Below are 21,577 nucleotides of genomic sequence, written 5' to 3' on the forward strand. Positions count from 1 at the left end.
GCTCCCGGCCCGCCGCCACCCCGCCGCCCCCCGCGCCCGGCCGCCAGTGGTTCCGCCCGGCCCCGCCCCGGCGCGCGCGCACGTCCGCCCGACGCCGCCCGACGCCGCCCGACGCCGCCTGACGCCTCCGGACACCGCCTTACGCTGGCAGCGCAGTCCCCGGCGCTGGGGGCGGGCGCAGCGGCGTCGTGAATCGCGGCCTGCGCGGCCGTGAGTGTGCGCTTTTCCCGGTCCTGATAGCGTCTCCCCGCCGGCATGAGCTACGACCGCGCCATCACCGTCTTCTCGCCCGACGGCCATCTCTTCCAAGTGGAGTACGCGCAGGAGGCCGTGAAGAAGGGCTCGACCGCGGTGAGCGGGGAGGCCGGGCGCCGGGGCAGGCGGAGGTCCGGGCGGCTGGGTGGGGCCCGGGCGCGTCTTGCCGACCAGCTTCCCTGGGGTCCGCGCTGACGGGCGCGCGGTGGTGCGGGGTTTGGGGCGGCACGATGGTGTGCGGCGCACTCGGAAGCCGCGACGTGGGCGTCGCTGCGGGAAAGGGGCGCTGCGAGCCGCGGGCAGGAGACGTGAGGACAGGCGGGGCGGCTCTCTGGGCGCCGGCTTCCGCGTCCGGGCGAGCGGGGCGGCTAGTGGCTCGGCAGGCGCTCTGCAGGCCGCTGGCTTCGGTGCCCCGCGTCCGTGTCCGGAGTCGTGCGCGCGCCTGGCGCCGACGCCATCTTGGCGGGGGCCCTCGCGTGGACCTGGGGGGCTGGGGGCCGGGCGGGGCCGGGGCGCGGGACTCCGAGAGGCAGGGCCCGCCCGTTGCCCGCTCAGGAACGCTCCTTAAGGGAGTAAGTGACTCCGCGAACTGTGTCTGGACAGCTCCCAGGTAGCCAACTACCCCCCAACCCCCGCGGAAAGCAGTTGCCCTCAAAGTCCGGGTCGGCCTCGAGAACAAAGAGCGGCCGGTGTCGGCATCAACCCTACAGTTCCCGGGCCGGCGGCGCGGCGGGCAGGCTCCGTCTTGGGTCCAACTGCTGAGTCCTCCGTCTCTTTGGTCACTGCGCCAGACCCCTGTCCCGTCGCACCCGAGCGCGCCTCTCATTTAGACCAATGTTTCAGATATAATAAATACACTGCTGTCCTCAAGACACACGTCAGTTTGCTGATCGGTCAGAATGGATGATGGTTTATCTTTTATCTGGTGTTTCAGAGGTTTGAGTGGGCATAGAACACACACGATTCTGTAAATTTGGAAGTGTTTTTCGTTTCTTGAGTCGCTTTTGAAATTAAGGCCCCAAATCCATCTTGTGACCTGCCTCAGCTTAAAGACTGTTGGGGTCAGCTGACACCCCCATCCTCATACTATTGTGGGTCAGCCAGGGTGGCTACCTTTTCTTAACCTGTCTCTGGGCCTGGTCTTCTTTCCCTTGGGAACTTTGAAGACCATGGAAGACAATTCACGAGAAAGCTCCTTGAGATCTGAAGCACTGCTCATCAGTGCTTCTCCGCACCCCACGTGGAGACTTACAGAGGTGGAGGCTGGGATGATGCTAAACATTGCACAGTGCGCAGGGACAGCCCCTCACATGGACGAATTAGCTCGTCCAGGTGCCTGTAGGGCAGAGGCTGAGAGACCCCGCTCTAAACTAAGAGAAGAGGTTGCTTTTCCAAGTGATTGTCTCATTTGGGTCTGCTGCTGCTTCGATTGAGGGGTTTAACTGACAGTCAGTGACTTTTTTCCCCCCATGTTTTTAATACATTTTTCTCCGCGCTACAGTGTCAGCCGTAAACAGAGAGCCATGGGCCTCCCTGTAATACTTGATACGTTGTCCGCCTGACGCCGTATCAGGCACTTCCCCGCCGCTGTGCACATTGTTTTCAGAAGTGCAGGAGGGGGGAGTTCCCTGGCGGTCCAGTGGCCTGGATTCAGTCCCTCATTGGGGAACTAGGATCCCATGAGCCTCGTGGCCAAAAAAAAAAAAAGTGCACGAGAGAGAGGAGAATGTTTTGGTATAGTTTTACAACCACATCAACACTGCTTTCAGGACACCTGACTTCATTGTTAGGGACTCACACTCAAGCCTTCCAGAGACTCTTTGATTCACTGGGTTGAAATAACACGTGTACACATACACACTGATAATACAGTAGTTATTCCTTAGTTGTGCTGTAACTGAAACTACATATTAGTATTTTAAGGCACGAGACTAGGCACCTAGATTGTGATACCTGGACTAGCTCTGCCAAAAGTGGATCGAGACCCACGGTTTGCAGGGTGTGCGTGCCACCCCCAGGGTATTCACAGGACCACGTTGGCATGCGCTGTTAGTGCTCTGTGCCTGTTGGCAGAACCTCGTGTCAGCTCCTTAAGTGCAGCGTTGCCATTTCTTGAAGGTTGGTGTCCGAGGAAAAGACATTGTTGTTCTTGGTGTGGAGAAGAAGTCAGTGGCCAAACTGCAGGATGAAAGAACAGTGCGGAAGATCTGTGCTCTGGACGACAATGTCTGCATGGCATTCGCGGGTAAGTCTGGGGCCCGTGCTGTATTTCTCAGTCTCCTTGAACAGCTCTGGAGGTTAACCTGGTGGAAGGGCTGTTGAGGGACGTGAAAATTGGGTAACCTGAAATCATTCAAAAGAAAGGGCTGGCCTTCAAGAAGAGGGCTGGCCACAGTTGCAGGGGGAGGTCCTCCCCAGGAGGCTGAAGCGTAGGGGCCAAATGATTAAACACCCCGGGATGAGGCGCTGTGCTGTCGCCTCCATTGCTGCTGGCAGGAGAAAGGTCAGCTGTCACAGCTAACTGTGTGCCCGTGAAGTGGGGAGAGCTGGACAGCACCCGGCTCTCGGGATGTGCCGTATGTTCTTGCACTTCTGGGTTTTCATTCGTTTCCTTCCTCAGCGGGGAGGTCGGTTTACCTAAACTAGAGATTGACTTGCTTTGTCAAAAAATTAGCGTGTTTACAGCCTATGTAAATACAGCTCCTCGTACACGCAGCTTTCTCAGAGAAGCTCACAGAGGCTGCTGGTCCCGCTGTTGGTCGCTCAGAATGATCTCGGTGCCGGCTACCAGAGGACCGGCCAAGGGTAACTGCTGTCCACGCACGTGATCTGCGCTGGCCTCGACGACGGGCCGGACGAGCGGTGGCTCAGGGGAGCTCTCTTTGTGTTCGTTGCAGGCCTCACTGCTGACGCAAGGATAGTCATCAACAGGGCGCGGGTGGAATGCCAGAGCCACCGGCTGACCGTGGAGGACCCGGTCACCGTGGAGTACATCACACGGTACATCGCCAGTCTGAAGCAGGTGGGTGTGTCTGCCTGCCGTGGCTCGGCTAGTTACGAGCAGTCACTGCTTTGTCGTGGAGCGTCCTGCCGCATTACCTCACGTGGCCGCACGCGTCACTTGTGGGGATATTAGACCACGCTTGTTCCACGCAAGGGTCCTAGCCTTGATTTCTCTCTGTCTGTAATTTTACCATCATTTATCCTTTTAAGTGGCATTTGTTGTGTTTTTATTTAGTAGCATGGGGCAGTGCAGATTCATAGTTCCAGAGGGAAATGATGTAGTTCTTGTCTTGTCATTTTGAATGACCAGTCACCAAGCAGTTGAGAGGGGGCTGAAAGCCACGCCCACTCTGGTGAAATCTTAGTCACCTGTGAACCAAAATGTGTAGCCAGATTGTGTCTGCTGTCAAAATAATTCCAAGCAGCCCCAGCTGTGCCTCATGATGCAGTTCTGGTCTTTCTGAGAATGAAAATGCAGCAACAGAAGGAGGAATGCTGAAAACCACAGGCTCCTTTCATTTCTCACCTGAATTGCAAATAACCTGAACGTGGGCTTAATTTTTTTCATCCCTTCGTTAAAAGCTGTGTTTGGAACATCATGTGTATTTTACTTACGGCAGGTTCTGGGGGGCCTTCATGCCAAGGCAGCAGCGTCACTGTGTCTCTTTTTCCACTAGCGCTACACACAGAGCAACGGGCGCAGGCCGTTTGGCATCTCTGCCCTTATTGTGGGTTTTGACTTCGATGGTACCCCCCGACTCTATCAGACTGATCCCTCGGGCACGTACCATGCCTGGAAGGTGAGTCCCTGACAAACAGAGGGGCTTTGTTTGGGGCCATCTTGCCAGTAGAAGCAGCTTTGGAGGCCGTTGGGACCTTGAGCTGGCCTGATCGTGTACATAGGTGTGTACGCATACACAAGTGCTCACGACACACTTGTGACAGGGGAGCTGAGAAGTCGTTAAGCGTTGCTTTTTGGGAGGAAAGGACGGCGCGGTGTAAGGATACGTGGTGTAGTCAAGTTGCCCACGTGTCTTTCAGTAGAATCCCTTTCTTGGTAGGAATCAGCACCAACTCCAAATAGCCCTTTGCAAAAAGCAGCCATGGGGCAGGGCCTGGAGTACAGGCCCGCCTCCCACCAGGCTGCCCCTCACCGTAGCACATGGGAGCAGGGTGGCACTGGTGGGGCCACGGGGCTGGTGGGGGGGGGTCGTTTTCTTGGGCTGGCTCTGGATTGTCGCACTCTGTGCCGTGTAACACCCATCCCTGTTTCAGGCCAACGCTATAGGCAGGGGTGCCAAGTCAGTGCGTGAATTTCTAGAGAAGAATTATACTGACGAAGCCATTGAAACAGACGACCTGACTATTAAGCTGGTTATCAAGGCCCTCCTGGAAGTAAGTCTGTGTTTGAAATCTGGGCAATATGTTGAAGACGCGCACGCCGTGGTGCTGGTACTTGGGCTGGGCAGAAGGGACGGCGCAGAATGGAGCAGCTGACGTGTGCGCAACAAGGAGGTGGTGAGGGCGCCAACCGTGGCACCAGGCGCTGCTCTGGGGCTGTATCAGCTCCTTACACGTCTGGGCAGTCCAGGCACCGAGAGGCTAGGTGGCTTGCCCAAGCGCTCAGCCTTTCTGAGGCTCGAGCTACAGCTCTAGAGTCAGGGACTTAAGAAGCGCTGGGAATAATGGGTGGAAGCCGTCCTTAGAGGTGCTAGGGGGTGAAGCCAGAGGCAGAGGGGGTCCAGACGTCCGGGCTTAGTGGTGGGAAAGGCTGTGAACAGATGGGAGGGCTGTGAGCACACCTGCTGTGCAGGAGGAGGGACCAGCAACCCCGCCCAAATCCAGCTGCCTCAAGACAGGAGGGTATCGCGAAGGACTGGCCACATCAGTGTGCAGCTAGGACACACGCTTTGGGTATTGGGACCCCGGTGTCCCACCGTCGCCCCTTGTGTGGCAGTGCTGGGTTCAGGCTCACAGGGCACATACGGGCGCTGTTTGGTCTTGAGGTGGGTGAGGCATCTAACGCTCTTCTCTCCCCTCCGAGGTGGTTCAGTCAGGCGGCAAAAACATAGAACTTGCTGTCATGAGACGAGATCAACCGCTCAAGGTAATCACCAAGGTGGTTTGCTGTCCTTACCCACGGAGTGTTCCCAGTGGGCAGGGCAGGGGTGGTGCACATCAGGGCCATTCTGCTATGGCTCCAGCCCCAAGAAAGCTGCTTTCCAAGGATGCCCACAAATGAGTCGAAAAGAGAGCATCCGCGGGGTGAAAACCTCCGCTGCGCGCGCTTGCTTCTGCTTTATAACTATCACCTACACATCAGTTCCAGCTTGTTCCCCGGGTCAGGCACATGTGGCCTTGCTTTCCTGTAGAAGCAGCTGGAAGGGGCATCTGGGGCCTATGTTCGGGGGTCCTTGTGTGGCTAACCATACACTGTTCCTTTGATAGATTTTAAATCCTGAAGAAATTGAGAAATATGTTGCTGAGATTGAAAAAGAAAAAGAAGAAAATGAAAAGAAGAAACAAAAGAAAGCATCATGATGAATGAAATTTTGCCTGTAGCGATTTTTAAATTCAAATCATGGCTGATTTTCCAAATGACATGTAGGCATTTCTGTCCCATTTATCCATACTGTCCAAGTGTCCTGCAATAAACGTCCCTGTTTTTTAACCTTTCTTTTAGGGGTTAATGTATCCTTTAGGTGTACTGATAGCTCTTTAGAAAGCTTGCTCGCCTTGGGTCTCTGGAGCAATTCCTCCCAGCTCCTCGCCAGGCTCTAAGACAAGGCAACGGCTGAGTGGGGCTCCTCCCTTGGGGTTTGTGGGAAGGCTTTACGGGGTCCACACTGCTGCAGACAGGTGCTGTGGTTGCAGAAACTCAGGGTTTCTCCCATTCAGGAGTTCTAAACAGAATGACTGTTTCTTTTTACACCTTTGTTCGAGTCCTTAATGAATGTATGACGTCAGGACACGAGGACACACAGTGCTCAGTTTACATCTTGAGCTCATTTTGCAGAGCAGTAGCTGTGGAACGTGTCTTAAATTTCTGGTTCTAGTAGATCAAGTCAACACTCCTCCTGTTTTCTACTGAAGACTTCCAGTGCTGGCTATTTCCTACCCTCCCTCGCTTTTTTAGCCAGAAAGATTACCCTTCTTTTAGCTTCCAGTCCACAGCAGGGTGAGTCATGGTCCTAAGCTCTGCGTTTACAGAAGAACCCTAACCACCCTTCTCCTGCACAACTCTGCTGCTTCTCCAGAGGCCCTGCCGCCAGCCCTGGTGATGGCGTTGCTTTTTGGCTTCCTTTGCCCCAGGAGAACTCACAAAAGGCTTCTTAGAAGAGTCCTTGGGCTGGTTGTTGCTTCTGACCACAGTGGTTGGTAGGACTCCAACGCCAGGGCTCTGCTCTGTCTACAGCTTCTCTTGTACTGGGTTCTCCTTCAATGGCATATATACATCAAGCTTCTAAAGAGGACTAAAGCGTATCCCCGGCGGTCCAGTGGTTAGGACTCGGTGCTTTCACTGCTGAGGGCCCAGGTTCAATCGCTGGTAGGGAAGCTAAGATCCAACAAGCCACGCGGCGCGGCCAAAATAAATAGGGGTAAGGAGGCCCAGATATATTTTAAACTTAGCCTAAAGTGTCTAATCGTCACAATGACTGTCAGTTTAAGTTTTAATAGCAAGGTTAGTCATAGGTGGTAAACTGTGACTTAACTATATTTAGAATCTCTAGCAGAGAAATACCTGTTTAGCCTGAGTGCTGAGTCACCTGCCGATGCAGGGGACGCGGGTTCATGCCCCGGTCCGGGAGGATCCCACATGCCGCGGAGCGGCTGGGCCTGTGAGCCGTGGCCACTGAGCCTGCGCGTCCGGAGCCTGTGCTCCGCGAGGGGAGAGGCCACAACAGAGAGAGGCCCGCGTACCGCAAAAACAAACAAACAAAAAAAAACTACCTAGTTTAGAATTAGTGCTAAGGCCAGTTGCGTGTAGCAGGTCAGCTGTGGAAGGTTTTTATTTTTAATTGGTATTTGCTAAGAGTTCGTTAAATTCTGAAACTACCAGCAGTGCTCAGGATCTGCTGGGGAGTGGTAGACAGCCCGGAAAAGGAAGCTGGCCAAACACAAAGCTGCATCCAGATGTCACAGGCCAGCTTGGCCTGCTGTCTGGTCCTCCTCTCAGCCTGAATCACGCACAGATGGCCAGGTGGGCCTTAGTCCTGAGAGTGATTTTTAACATCACCTGGAGGACTTCCCTGGTGGTGCAGTGGTTAAGAATCCGCCTGCCAATGCAGGGGACATGGGTTCGAGCCCTGGTCAGGGAGGATCCCACATGCTGCAGAGCAACTGGGCCCGTGTACCACAACTGCTGAGCCCACGTTGCCACAACTACTGGAGCCCGTGCTCCACAGCAGGAGAGGCCACCGTGAGAGGCCCGCACACCACAACGAGGAGTGGCCCCCGCTCAGCACAACTAGAGAGAGCCCGCGCACAGCAACGAAGACCCAACGCAGCCAAAAATAAATGAATGAATTTATATTTAAAAAAATCAAAAAAAAAAAATCGCCTGGAAACCCACTGCAGTGAAATTACATGCTTTCAGTCTGAAACCAGCCAAGTCTTGGCTTTTCTCTGTAGTCCCAGGGTCCAGCCCTGTAACAGGTTCTAAGGTATCAACGACATGAAAGTTCTGGGGAGCTTGGAAGCTGTACTATGGCAGCGAAGGGGCCACTCCCGAAGCAGGTTCTCTAAACTAGTGTCGAGTACCCGGAAAGCAGCACCACTCACCCCGGGAGGGTGGCTCTTAGTAACTTAGGGCCTGGCTCATTGCCCTGTACCCAGACTGGCCAGGTCTCGCTCCAGAGTGCCAGATGTCCCCCAAATCTGAACTGCACACAACACCTACCTTGGGACGGTCATGTGAGCCATGATGTAACTCGGGCAACAGAGTCAACAGGATTATTTATTTCCAGAGCAGAGAAGAAGAGAGTTTTAAAGGTTTGCATGTATGTTTATAATTACAAGTTTACATTGCTCGAACAGAGCAGCCGCATTGCTGTGTTCTAATTCTTAGCCATTAACTCCTACAAAAATAAACCTAAGCTTTTACAGTAACTTAATTGATACAGAACTAAAACCGTTCCGCCTACTTAAAGGGATTTAGTTACCAAGGCGCTTATGCTCACCACGATGCCCTGTCAGAGGGACGCATGCTTCTACTGAAGGTCTGATCCCTTTGCTCATGCAACAAATATATTCCCCACCCTCCCTCCACCCACCAGTAAAACAAAAACACAGAACTATTTACAATGGAGAGGAAATATGTTCTCGGTCAACCGACCTTGCAAAAAAAAAAAAAAAGACTGGCTCATTTCCAAGTGGATGAGACACCGAACAGCGTTCGGCCAGAGTCCAACGCTGACTGGCCTGGGTCAGGGACTGGCAGGGAGAGGGCAGGAGGGAGAGGGACTCCGCAGAGGAGCTCGTCCTGGGCGCTCACCCCCAGCCCGGATTCCTGTGGAAGCCACACTCCAAGCGACAGCTCCCAGCTCCCTCCCGTTCAGGGCCCCATCCTACACCTCCAGCACCCCCAACCCCGCCCTCTACCTTGAGGTCAGGGTCGTCTGGTTTGCTTCTACAACACGATGGTGGGACACCCCGCTTTCCATGACCTAGGCCCCCCCATGCCCCCGTGCTGGCCACGCCTGGCTCCTAGGCCCCGCCTGTGGCAGTGGGTGTCAGGCCAGCAGCACCAGCGGCCAGTTGGATTACAGAGATGCACTTGGCTGCCGCATTTGCCAAATGGGATTTGGTTCCACGTTAAAAATCAAAGCTGTCCAAAAAAGGTCACAAAGTGAGGATCACACTTTCGCTCTAGAAACCTTTCTGCAAAATACCAAAACCTTAGCGTCAGGCTGTGCACAACTAAAAACGAAAAGTAGGCCAAGATACCTCAAAGAGGTTTCCCACATACACGTCCCCCCAAAAAAGTGGTTCTAACTCAGACCACGTCCAAGTTCAGTTCAGTCCAAAACATAAGCAGTAGCATGGGAATTTTCCAAACTCAGTAAACAAAGTGACCCACGTCTCCCGCAGTAAGTGCAGCGTTTTCCAACATCCTCGTAGACACAGTCTGGCGTCTGTGCCGCTTCAGCAAGAGCCTGCGAGGAGGAGACACAACATCTAGTGAGCACATCCAGGCAGCTCCCCAGCCCGAGCCCAGCACCGTGAATGAAGAACAGGGACTGCTGAACCTCCCTCCCACCCCAAGTCAGGCTGGGGCTTCCCAGACCTTCCCATCACAACCCGAGGTCATCGTTTTTGTTCACACCGGGGTGGGGGGGAGGCAGCTCCAGGTCCCACCCGAAGCCCACTCACGCCCAGACCCTAAGGGGCACACACGTCACCCTCGACCTAGTTAAAAATGCAGACTCAAGGTCAGTGCAAGGCCAGGCTGGAGCTGAGGCCTGGCTTGTAACCATCGCTCCTTCCTGACCACACCGGAGTGGGGAGCACCCAGCCCTCCTGCACCTGGACCCTCACTTTGACAACCCCGGGGCCTGGGTCCCACCGTCCCCAAGAGCCCCCTGGGGGATTCACTCAGAGGGTCGGGGCCTCAGTTTGGCCTCGATACCAACGCTCACTGGCTCCTACCTGGGCAGCCCCGTCCGGATGCCCTCCCACTAAAGGACCCCACAGCTCCCCTCACTCACCTTCAGCTGCCTCCTTACACCCTGCCAGTCCCAGCTCTGTGGGAAGTCGGGTTACGACGGGTTGCACCGTTGCCCCTGCCCCCTCGAAATCCACCCCGGAAACTACGGCCACGAAGAAACCTTCCCGACACCCCGAAAGTCTCCGTGTTGAGCTTCCTCTCTTCAGCCCACGTCGTCCGCCTGGAACTGAACGAAGACAAGGAGCATGAGACCGACTACAGCGGGCACCTCCTCACAGCGTTCCGAGGCAGGCCCCAGCCTCACACAGCCTGGGGAGGGAGAAAGGACCGATAGACAGATGGTGACTCGTCACTGGAGCCACTGGGGGGGCAATCCCATCAGGACACTGGAGCCTGAGACTCAACATTGCAGGGGCTCCCAGCCCAATTTCCAACCAGGCTTGTCTCCCACTGGACGGGGCTGCTCAGTATAAACCTCTCACACCTGCGTCACCTAAGGCCAGCACGCAACAGCAGCGTGCCATGAAGGAAGCCCTCCCTGCTTGCTAGGCCCAGGGCCCGTGCAGGCTCCGAGACCTGGAGCAGATCACGGACCCCTCCAGACGAGTCTCCAGAGATGAGGGGACTGGGCTAAACAGAGCAGGGTCCCCAAGGCTATGACACGTACGCTTTGGGGGAGGTGCGGACGCAGCACCAACGCCGCCAACACTCGTTTCTGCACCTCCAGCAAGGACCCCCCGGTGTCCAACCGTGTGCCACAAGGCTGCTTATAGGCAGCTCACACGCAACACACCCAGCCCGACCCCCTGCTCTGCTGCCCCCCCCACCCTCCGCACTCCAAGCAGCAGCAACCGCAGTCTTCAGCCATCCGGGCTCCCCTCACAGCCCATCAGCAAACCTTCAGGGCATGGCAGAGGCCAAGCCTCCCTCCCCTCCTCCAGCACTGCCCACTACCCCAAAGCCTCTGACGTGACCACTCAGCTTCCATGCCTGCCCCACCTCTGCCCACTCTCCACAAAGCAGCAGTGAAACCTCAGACAGCACTGCTTGCCCCAAGCCACCGTCCCATCTTCATCGCTCCTCCCTGACCGCCCCCAGGCTCCACTCCAGCCACACAGCAGCTGCACGTGCCCGCCTCCGCCTTGCCTCCGCTTCACACCCTGTCCTGCGTTCACCCTCCCACTGGCTCCCGAACCCCACTCCCCTCACACCCAACACACGCCCCAACCTCTCCCGCCTCACTGCTAGATGTTATCTCGTGCGCCTGTTTTTTTGTTATCTCTTTCCCCTGCCAAAACCTAAGAGGGGTGGTGGGGGGAATGGGGACCTCCCAGCTTGCTTTCTGCTGTTTCCCCAGTGCCCGCAGTGTGTCTGCTACTCCATTTGTGAACGAAAGGATCTGAGTTTCCACACCATGCCCATTCTGTAGACTTCGTTTACTGTCTAGCTGGTTCTCGGGCAACATCTGAGCACCAGCTGTTGGGTGCTAAAAGCAAAGCATATGACAGAGTCCCCGGCCTCAAGCAATCAGGTGGGTGAAAGAATACTGTGGACACTCCTGCCAGCTGCCTCAGGTAGCAAAGGCCTCAGGCCACCAAGGTCAGACCAAGAAGCAGGCCCAGGCGAGGTGGTACAGAACGGGAACATCGACGCGGTAGGGAGGGTAGTCCGGCCCAACCTTGATGAGAAAGAGGCAGCTGAGCAAAGAGGGGCCGGGACCTGGGTCAGATCCCTCAGGTGCCTGTGACTGCCAGGGCTTTCCACACCACCACCTACCGCTCGCACCGCTGGGCCTGACGTACCGATTACAGTAAAACTGTGAGCCTAAGAGATTTGCCTTGAACCTAAGATCTGGGTTTGGTCTCCAAGAGAGCGTGCCCCAGTCTCAGAGTTTGGGGGCAGAGTGTCTTCCCGCCAGCTCCCCCAGGCCTTGCCCGGCCCCACAGCCCCCTGACCTGGTCTTGAGTTCAGAGGAAATGTTGTCAAAGAAGGACTTGGATTTGTCATAGTAGCAGTTGGGCCCCAGGTGGTCCTCCTCAGCAGGCGCCTCGTCACTCTGGGTCACCACCGCCAGGTCCTTCTCCTCCCCTTTCTCAGCTTTGTCGTCTACACAGAGAAGCAGAGCACTGAGAGGCCAAGGAGCAAAGCACCTTCCACCAGGACAGGTCCTCGCGGGGCCGCTCAAGGGTTGTGCTCAGGCCTCAGGGAAGCGGCCGGGAGTGCCCTGCACTACGCGGAAAGCTCTGCTGGCTGCTGGCCTCGTCCACCCCTGGGCCCTGCAACCCGCTCTCATCCCCCGAGCACGGGCCTCCCCCCGACTCCTCTCCTTCCTGGGAACTCCTCAGACAGCACGGCTTCCCCGCCGACCACCATCCCAGCTGCCCCCCGCCCCTGCCAGGCTCTCCTTGACCTGCGCCGTGGACACTCCTAGGGTGGGCTAAATTTTCAAACCTTTAAAATTCAGTTTCTTCTTAAATTCTTTGTCCAGCTCCTCTCGGTTGAACTGGGCATTTGCACTCTCAAAGTCAAAGTCGCCTTCAAACTTGATTGTGTTTTCCTTGACGGTAGTTGGACGGCTTTGCCCTCTGGAGCGATTCCTTGTTCGTCTGTTCCCTGTGAGAAGGAAAGGACAGCCCTGGCTGGTAAGCCACTAACTCAACATTACTCGGTGTGAGACAGCAGACAAGGCGGGGACAGAGCACACTGAAGCTGCCGCTGAGCCCAGCACCCTGAAACCGTCACCCACGGAGAAGCAGGCAGGAGCGGTAAGCGGAGTGCGACTGGGTGGTTCTCGGCTCCCCAGAACTCAAGTGGCAACAGCCGTTACCTGATCGCCTCCTCTGAGGTCTTCTGTTCTCGTCATTCACCTGCCCTTGAGTCTGCCCAGCTGCCGGCTGAGCTACATCTAAGGCGCAAAAAGGAAGAGTAAGGCAAAGCGCCTGCGAAAGCAGAGCCCGGGGACAGGAGCAGAGCCTGGCGACGGGAGCAGGGCGGCGCCACCGGGGACTGCGCAAGAGCCGGCCCTGCAAAAGCCTACAGGGTGGGGGTGTCTAATTAAAGGATAAAAAAAGAACCCCAGGAAGCGCTATGCCACTGAGAACACGAACAAACTCCAGGGGAGTGTGTATTTAAGTACCGCTGGCAGCCTTGCTGCTTGGCGGGGCTGGGCGCCCGTTGAGCTGCATCCCCGCGGTGCCCTTGCCAGGTAACAGCTTTTTGGTGTTCAGGTTATCAAGAGAACCAGTCTGGACAGCCTGCTCCACCATGGGGCTCTTGCTGACTGAGACAGCCGGAAAGCCAGCTCCTGAGTTGAGGAGGAGGAGAGGTTAATAACAGAGACAAGGAGAAGGCCACACCCCCTCGCCTCCCCCCACCCCCACTCCTCGTCCAGCTGGCTGTGCGGCAGGAGGAAGGCAACCGCCTGGAGAGGTTTTACAGAACCCAGGCAAAGCCCCCACCCCGCACCATCCCCTCTGCATCTAGCCCAGGCAGCAAAAAAGCCAGCAGGCTCCCCCAGTTAGGGCATCCGGAGGAGGGAAAAACACCCCAGCTCAATAAGCACCTCTCAAGCGGCTTAGAAAAAGCTTCCCCCAAACCACACAAGCTCTAACCCCAAGGGGGCTCGACAGTCCCGAGATGCCGGTGAATTCACAGTCTGAGAATGTGTTTCGCTCTGGGCCATGCTGGACAAGAACCATCCCAGTCTGGCATCTTCCACAAAATGCAGTGCTCAGCCTTTGAAGTTAAAATTCTAGAACACTGTTGTTTTTGCTTAAGAAACAACAAAACCAAAAAGGATGAAGTGATGAGAGCTGACTACAGAGAAATAACAGCCTGCATTCCTCCGGGTGAAGGCTCATCGTAAGAAACGAAGGGTTCCCAGGCTGCCCTTGGAGACGGCGCTGCACTGAGTCTGTTCCCACTACACGGCATCACCAAGCCTGAGTGCAGGAGTGCTCAGAACCCGGCCTCAGTGGAGGTCCCCCTCACGAGACGGGCCTCTGCCGCAAGAGGACAGAGAAGGGTGTGCCACACACATCAGGCCATCTCCTCCCTTCCCTCTCCCACGTTCCGGTGGGCACTGTTTAAATGGGACAACTGAGGACTGGGTGGAGGTGCACAGACTTTTGAGACAGAAAAAAATGAGCCCTAACCACGGAGTAACTATTATCGGAGGGGCAGCCCAACACAGTGAAGACTGGACAGTCTACCTTTGTTTTTAAACATAGAGCAGAAACTACTGTCAGAAATTACTCTGAGAAATTCCTCACAACCGGATCAAAAGTACTCAAAGGGCAGGCCCTACATACTGATACTTTTTCTTTTTCTTTGTTGGCCGTGCGGCATGCGGGATCCTGGTTCTCCCCGACCAGGGATTGAACCCGTGCCCCCTGCAGTGGAAGCATGGATTCTTAACCACTGGACTGCCAGGGAAGCCCCCTTACTGGTACTTTTAAGTGTCCTCTGCGATGGGCATTCATTGACCTAGACCACTTTCTCTGACCTAGCGCCTCACTCAGCACGGCCCTTCCTGAGCAAGACAGCAGCTTCCTGCTCACGCTGTAACTGGATGGGGCAAGGATCTTGGGCTCATTTGCTTTTCATAAAAAAAGATCAGTCAAACTATCTTGCCCTAAGAGCAGTTTTATGTAAATGACCCTAAGGACAATGAACTATCTTGTGCAATTTTTAAGTGGGGAAAAAAACATCACTACCGCTGTACTCAGATCCACTGGCATCCATGCAGGAAAGCAACACATGCAAAGTAACAGACTGACAGTAGTTGTGTGCCATAATGAAAGCCCCAGGCATCATCTTGGACAGAGTCTCTGCAAAGGTGAGGGCGGCGCACACGGTGCTCTCACATCAGACCTCCGGTGAAAGGAGAAGGCCCAGAAAGGGCAAAAAACCGCCCACAGGTGCGGCACCCGGCAGACAGGTGGGACAAACCAGTGTTACCAAGCCAGTCATCAGGCCCACTGCTCACCCAGTCAACAACTCAGGCTAGCCACCCAATTTTAATGGTGCTTCATTTTACAAAGACACCCGAGGCCCCCGATGCTAAACGCCCTGGATGGGTGAGGAATGTGCCACACGGATCCTAGAGCAGCATGCCTGTTACATGGGGGATCGCCTTGCAGTCTTACCCAGCAACCTACACTGCATTTAGGACCAGCAGAAACCCCAGGAAGTGGCCTTCTGTGCAGAGGGACGTTTCCCATACGTGGCAATCACAGTACAGGTCAAAACAGACCCTGGACCCAGGAGAGCGAACAAAGTGTACTGCTGGTTCTTTCTAATACCCTCTTTAAAACTGTGAGAGTTAATAAGTCAGGATTACGTGCAGAAACACACAGAGGCAGTTTAACTGATCCACGGGCTTGGCAAATTATCTGCTACAGCTACTGTCATTCTGGTCTACTGGTTTACCCCCTCGCTCAGGATGGCTCGCAAGACAGCATGCAGTTCTGCAAAACTGCTGTTACCCTTGGAAGTGAGCTGATGTGACTCTGAGGACATGTCAAGCTCTGAAACGGGCTGTGGAGATGGAGAAGAACTAGGGCTGGAAGCCGCGGCTGAGGCTGGAGGGCTTACCAACTTTTCTAAAAGAAGATAAAGGAGAAAAGAGCAAAAAAAAAAAAAAGGCACACAAATAAGTAATGAGAAACTCGTCTTGTGTATAGCAGGCTTGGAAAGAGCCCAGCCATCTCTCATAGGACACTTTGCTCACACAAGTCTAATCTAGAAACGGGGAGCCAAGCTGAGAAGGGCTCCTGCACCCCAGGAGCATCAGTCAAGACAACAGGCTCTTCTATTAGAAGCATGTGACTCTTACGAGTGAAGGGGGTGATGCCTGCGACTCTGTGGTTTGAATGTGCCGCAAACCTATGGGCAGGGTGACTCTCACTCCATGCGTGTAGAAGCGAACCTTACTCAACCTTAGGGGAGACTTCATTTTTGAGCAAAGCAATGACACGAGAATGGAAAAGGATAGGATAGGTGGGCGTTGCATTTAACTTTTATATTTATAGGCTGACAAATGTGCAAATGGTTAGAACTCATCTGTAATTACACACATCGGTTATTTCTTCTTTGAACCAGACATACCACAACTTCCACCCAGACACAGGCTGACACTTTAAATGAATTTTGATTCGATTCATCTGTTCCAAAACTCACCCTGCTGCCTCTTCCACTCAACTGAGGAGTTCCTAAGCGTTCTAACTAGTTGAAGGGCCACTGAAGAAGGTGCTCAGTATGCACTGCCAGCTGAACGTGGCACGAACACAGCGTCCCCACCACCAGGGTCTGGCCCCGCTCCTGGATGTCACGGCACAGGCACTTGACCAGGTAGAAAAAGGTTACTCACCTAAACCCAAGGAAGCGGCATACTGCTGGCTGAGCAGGGAGCTGGCGGCCAGCTGGTTGTAGGGCGGCATCCCTCGGAAGGGGCTGTAAGGCACGTGTGGCTGGAAGGAGGAGGCCGAGCCCGAGCCCAGGGAAGACTGAGCAATGAGACACACAGGTGAGAGCAGCTCCAGGCCCTCCTGTCACCCTGCCTGGCGAGCACCGTGCAGACCGGGAAAGGCAGCCTGATTCGTCAGCCTGCTCCTGGAGGCTGAGGCGGCACTGAGGGGCGTGTGAGCCCCCAGGGTGGCCTAAGGAGCTCAGAGCTGCCTTTTCCACGTTCACCCCCAGCTTCACCTGCCAGGTAATTCTAACACGACCTTCTCCTAACTCCGTGAACCCCTCTAGTGGCCCCACTGCCGGTCGTCAGGGAGTCCAGGCTCTGCCAGGGACGAGGATGGCGTCCTCACCTGGGCCCTGGCCCCAACACGCCGGGGCACAGCTGGGGAACTACCTCCACGCGGCGTCCTCTCTCCAACTCCCCATGCTCCCGGGAGGCCCCTTCGTCCCTCAAGGTCTGGCTCGAGCACTTCCCTCTTCTGGAGTTCCCAAGAGCGCTCACCTCAAACCTTTCAGAAGTCTGGCCCAGAGCTTCTCCGCGTGCCCACACAGCCCAGCGTGCAAGCCCCACCCCGCAGGGAGCACGCTCTGTCCCGGCCCCTCCTGCAGCGTGAGCCCCGCAGGAGTTGGTGAAAGTCGAGGTTTACAAGCCAAGAAGATATGAGCCTGGACTCCCTAGTAATCCTGGGCAGAACACGTCATAACACAGCAGGCAGGCACACGGCGTGACACCTGCGAATTCAGCATCCCACAACGCTGACTTTATCATCGGGGCAGTGTTGAGAGAGCGAGCCCTGCTGTCCCAAGTCCCTACTAGCATCTCTCTCACTCCCGGCATGCACCGGGGCTTCAGGCTTACCCACCCGAGACAAAGGACAAACGCCGGGTGCCGGCAAGACTAAGAGCACTGCCCCCTGCACCGCCCAACACGCTGGGCCGGCCTCACTCTACAGCACACCCTGTGCATGCCGCAGATGAAGCCTCCCACAGAACGCCAAGAGCCAGACACAGTTAAACTGCTTTTCATGAAGAGGCTGTTCCTCTAGTTGAGCGCTCTGGCCAGATGACACCCAGCTCCGTCTGGAAGCCGGCGCCTCTTAGAGACAGCGCCCACGGCAGACACAGGGCAGCGCACTTACTTGAACAATAGCGGGGTCCTGAGGGAGCGCGTGCTGGGCTTTCGGAGGTTCGCACACGGTAATGTCTTTGATGTCACTTCCCCGGAAGATGATGTACTCATAAACTTCCTCTCTAGGGGGGGCAGGCCTATCTGTGGGACGGTCTTCGGTACCGAAGGACCTCACTCAGGGGTTGAGAAAGAGAAGGGTTACGCTGTCATCCTCGACCAAGTGCGTTCAATCAGCCCTCCCGCAGGGGCCGTCCACAGCACACAGCTTCCACGCCTCAACTGCTCCACCCCTGAATATCAACGGACAATACCTACAAGACCCCAGCTGGCAACGCTCCAAAAAGTTCTAGGTCGCAAAGATGACCACGAACGATTCAGAGCCTGACAGTCTCCCTTCCAAACACGGAAGGCCAGCGCTCCCACAAACGACGCCTGCTTTGCAAATCCCCCCCGCCCCCCCATTCACATCTGACTTTGCAGATTAAACAGCCCCAAAGCTGCTTTTTGATTGAAGCCTCGCAACACACCACCCCTGGGGAGTCTGTTTTCTTCTGAGAAAAGCCAGCAGGTTGAGTGTCATCCCCACCCTTCTGCCCACGACGAGCCTGGGAGGAGCTGGTAGAGAAACAATGGGAGAAAGCGGCCCAGAACGTGGACCCACCCCACGAGCGTCCGTCTCCGGAGGGGTTTCCTAGGGGATTAACCCCTACCGGCAGGGTTCAAGGAGCCCCAGCGAGTGCCTCCTTCTCAGGTCTCTGAGGCAGAGCTGGGCTTGAAGCAGCCTCTGTCCAATCCTAGCATAACTCCCGCTGAGGACCAGGGACTACGCTGGGCCTCAGTTTTTCCAACGGGGGTCTCAGGCCAAATGTAGCCAAAAGCCAAGAGTACAAGTGACCACAAAATCTTACAGTACTAAACTATGTCCTGGAGCAACACATCTATCGGAAAACTTAAATACTAGGCTTTCAAAGGAGCTACTCCCAGAGCTGGGAACTGACTGCGACCTGGATGGAGGAGGCTCCCTCTAACACAGGAGCACGTAGCTGCGCCTTGACCCTTAGAGTCCCAGCCCAGTGTCTCCAGCCTAACAAGACCAACCAAACAAACAGGGTTTCTGCAGACCTGGCTGCACTCAGCACTTCCAAGAGGCAGGGGAAGGACACTAGTCATCGTCCCTGGAGGACGAAGACAAAGAAACTTTGGGCCCACCTCCTGCCTCAACACGCTCAGAAAAGGCTCTGGACTCCGGCAAAGCCACAGTACAGCCATCTTTCTCTAGGTCTCCCAGGGACTTCAGTGTGGTTACCAGCGCCCGCAGGGAGGAGTCTGTCACAAAAGGGTAAACCCACAGACTAAAACGTCTGAATTAGAGTAGGAAGACGCTTTAAACGGAAGCATGGAGCCGCCAACCGATGCTCCTATCCCGACAGGAGAATCCATTAAAACGTGGTTATTTGTTCAGGCTCAAGGCCCCAGCTGCTTAATAGGTTCCAGAAGGGCTTGCAGAAGTCGCGTTTTCTCGTTCTCCAGCCTTCTGGGGAGGCCCCGAGGAGACTCCGGGCCCCTAGCCCCACCCCTCCCCCACAGGGACCGGGTTCTCGGCGCCAGCCGCCCCCTCCGCCCTCGGGCAGCTGGGGAGGAAACAGCCTAGCAACGCCGACCCCCCACCTGCAGAGGTGGGCTACGCCGCACGGGGGGGGGGGCGGCACCGCGGGAGCTAGACCCGCCCCCACCTCCCCACCGCAACCCCGGGCAGGGCGGGCTGGCCGCGCACAATTACGCTGCCGCCGCGGCCCGGGGAGCCCATTGTGCAAGCCGAGCCCCGGAGGACAGGGGCGGGAGCGGCGCGGAGGCCCAGGGCGCCCCGGTGGGCGCAGGCAGGATGTGGGGGTCGCCCCGGGGGGTGAGGCGGGACTGCGGAGGGGCGCCCGGGGGGGGGTAGGGCGGAGGAGGCGCGGGCCCGGCTGTTGGCGGGGGCGGGGCGGTTGGGGCGGCCGCGGGGCGCTACCTTTGGCGAGCGCCACCGTGGAGTTGTCCGTGTCGATGGTGTAGAGAATGCCCTCGTAGCGGATCTGCGCCTTGGAGATGAGGCTGATCTTGCTGCCCAAGTACGGGGTGCCCGAGGAGCCGCTCATGGCGGCGGCCGCCCGGCCGGGCCTGGCCCGCTCGCCTCCGCGCGGTCGCCTCGCCGCCCGCTCCTCCGCCTCTGCGCCGCCTCACCGCCGCCCGAGGGCCTGCGCGGGGACCAGAGAGCGAGGAACGGCGCGCGGCCGGGGGGCTCTAAGGGGAACGCGGGGGAGGAGGGGTCGCAGCAGCCACATCCGGGTCTTGCGCCGCCACGCCCCGCCCCCGCACGCTCACCGCCCATTGGCTCGCCTCGCCGGCCTCCCTTTAAATATGGCCGCGCTGTCGGCCTGGGGGCGGCCCCGCGCTCCGCGCCTGCGTAGCAAGCGTCGCCTGACCCGGCGGGCTTTCCCCTGCTCTTCGCCCCACTTCTCGGCTGGCTCCCGGCGGGCCCCGCGCGGGGTGGGAACACGAGACCCGGCGGGCGGGCCTGGAGGAGGGGTGGGAATCGACCGGGGCGGAGCGCGCGTCCGCGGGAGGGGCGGGGGAGCACGTGTGAGGGAGGGGGCGGGGCGCCAAAGCTCCGCCCGCCGCGTGTACCGCCCTTCTCAGGACCCGGGTGCGGGGAACCTGTGGATCGTGTTTCCCGGTTTCAGTTTCCGCTGAACAGCAGCGTACCAGACGCTTTCCCCCCTCCTGGGCCGGAAGGCTGGGATGCGCCCCACTGTCACTTTCCCCAGGGGCAAAGGCTGGGGGTCCCTTCCCCGGAGAGTGACGGGGGCTGGGGTCACTGCCCGTGGGGTGAAGGTGTGGGGCCGGGAGGTCTCTTCCCCGGGGTAGAAGACAGGGGGCCGGGCCGGGGTTATTGCCCGCGGAGTGAAGACGGAGGGTGAGAGGTGGTCTCTTCCCCGGGGGCGAAGGCGGGGGACCAGGGTCACTGCCCAGGAGGTGAAGGTGGGGGCCGCGCTCCGCGCGTGGGGCGCAGTAGTAACTGCGGGTAACGAGCGCTTCCGGCGCGTCAGCCGCTAAATATAAGGTGCTGAGCGCATCTTCTCTTTTAATCCCGCCCCTCCCCCCAAACCTGCAGTGGCGTTCCGCGTCCCTTAAAATAAATCCCAGCCGGCCACCAGGGCCTCCGAGACCCGCCTGACCTGGCCTGCTTGCCGCTTTGCCCGGCTCCGGCTCTGAGGCCTCGCTGTGAAGTGGAGAAACAGGCCGCCCTCTCCTGTTCGCCAGACCCCCTTCTTGCCTGCACAGCCCTTTGCTCGATTGGTGATTATGTCTGCGCTTGCTTTCTGCCTGACTCTCCCTCTTGACCTCAGATCAGCGACTAATATTATGTCCTGAAAAAAACTTGGTGAGTGGTGACCAGCATTTTATAGAAATGAAACAGAATGAGATAGAGAGCATCTCACAGTGAGAGTGCGCTTGCTCTGTGAAGCATTTATTTTACTTACACGTATTTAAGTGGGTACTTGATCAAGATGTGAAGTGTATTTCTTACAATAAGTGCCAAACGAAAAATGAAAGCCGCTGCAGAGAACACCTTACGGCAACCCGCACATAGGCTCTGACTCCCCATTTTACAGAGGAAACTGAGACCCAGCACAGGACAGTTGCCCCGCCTGCCCTTTGTGAATCCCCCCATTCCACCAGCACCCGGCAACAGTAAGAGAACAGTATTGGGTTGGAGAAAAGGGAGCACAGAAGGAGCAGAAGAGAAGATGGAAAAGTCTTCTAAATAGATCTGCCAAGATTTACCAGTGCATCTCTGCTCCTGGAGAATTGCGCTGGTGAGGAGAGGGTGGACAGCGCGGCCCCCGGGTTAGCCCAACTCCAGTAAGAGAGGTCTCCAGGCATCGGGGCGTCCTGCCCTTGGACAGGAGACAGGACAGCACAACACAGTCTTCCCCAGGGTGCACCTGTGTAGCGTTGGTGCAACCCCAGGTCTCCTGACCACCTCAGCGACCATCTGGCCTGGTGGTCCCCCT

At 56.8% G+C, this 21,577-nt stretch overlaps 2 protein-coding genes across 4 annotated transcripts; one reads left to right on the plus strand and one right to left on the minus strand.

Annotated features, from left to right (window-relative positions):
• The first annotated feature begins 156 nt into the window (after positions 1-156).
• PSMA7 (proteasome 20S subunit alpha 7) lies at positions 157-5,929 on the plus strand. Its single transcript, XM_060124768.1, has 7 exons — positions 157-351; positions 2,374-2,500; positions 3,153-3,277; positions 3,936-4,058; positions 4,534-4,653; positions 5,303-5,365; positions 5,707-5,929. Exons 1-7 carry the CDS (start codon positions 256-258, stop codon positions 5,797-5,799), a joined length of 747 nt encoding a protein of 248 aa, XP_059980751.1. The 5' UTR covers positions 157-255; the 3' UTR covers positions 5,800-5,929.
• A 2,273-nt stretch (positions 5,930-8,202) lies between these two features.
• On the minus strand, positions 8,203-19,851 carry LSM14B (LSM family member 14B). 3 transcript variants are annotated; one of them, XM_060124764.1, is made up of 10 exons: positions 19,531-19,850; positions 17,533-17,696; positions 16,296-16,431; positions 15,412-15,528; positions 13,062-13,229; positions 12,753-12,830; positions 12,377-12,538; positions 11,881-12,031; positions 9,966-10,151; positions 8,203-9,413 (listed from the first exon to the last, which is right to left on the minus strand). In XM_060124764.1, exons 1-9 carry the CDS (start codon positions 19,655-19,657, stop codon positions 9,980-9,982), a joined length of 1,275 nt encoding a protein of 424 aa, XP_059980747.1. In that variant the 5' UTR covers positions 19,658-19,850; the 3' UTR covers positions 8,203-9,413; positions 9,966-9,979. The 3 variants fall into 3 exon arrangements, with proteins under 3 accessions (XP_059980747.1, XP_059980748.1, XP_059980749.1); XM_060124765.1 differs by lacking the exon at positions 12,753-12,830 and having other exon boundaries at positions 19,531-19,851; XM_060124766.1 differs by lacking the exon at positions 15,412-15,528.
• Positions 19,852-21,577: the final 1,726 nt, after the last annotated feature.

Source organism: Lagenorhynchus albirostris, chromosome 15, assembly GCF_949774975.1.
Source record: "Lagenorhynchus albirostris chromosome 15, mLagAlb1.1, whole genome shotgun sequence".
NCBI classification, from domain to species: domain Eukaryota; kingdom Metazoa; phylum Chordata; class Mammalia; order Artiodactyla; family Delphinidae; genus Lagenorhynchus; species Lagenorhynchus albirostris.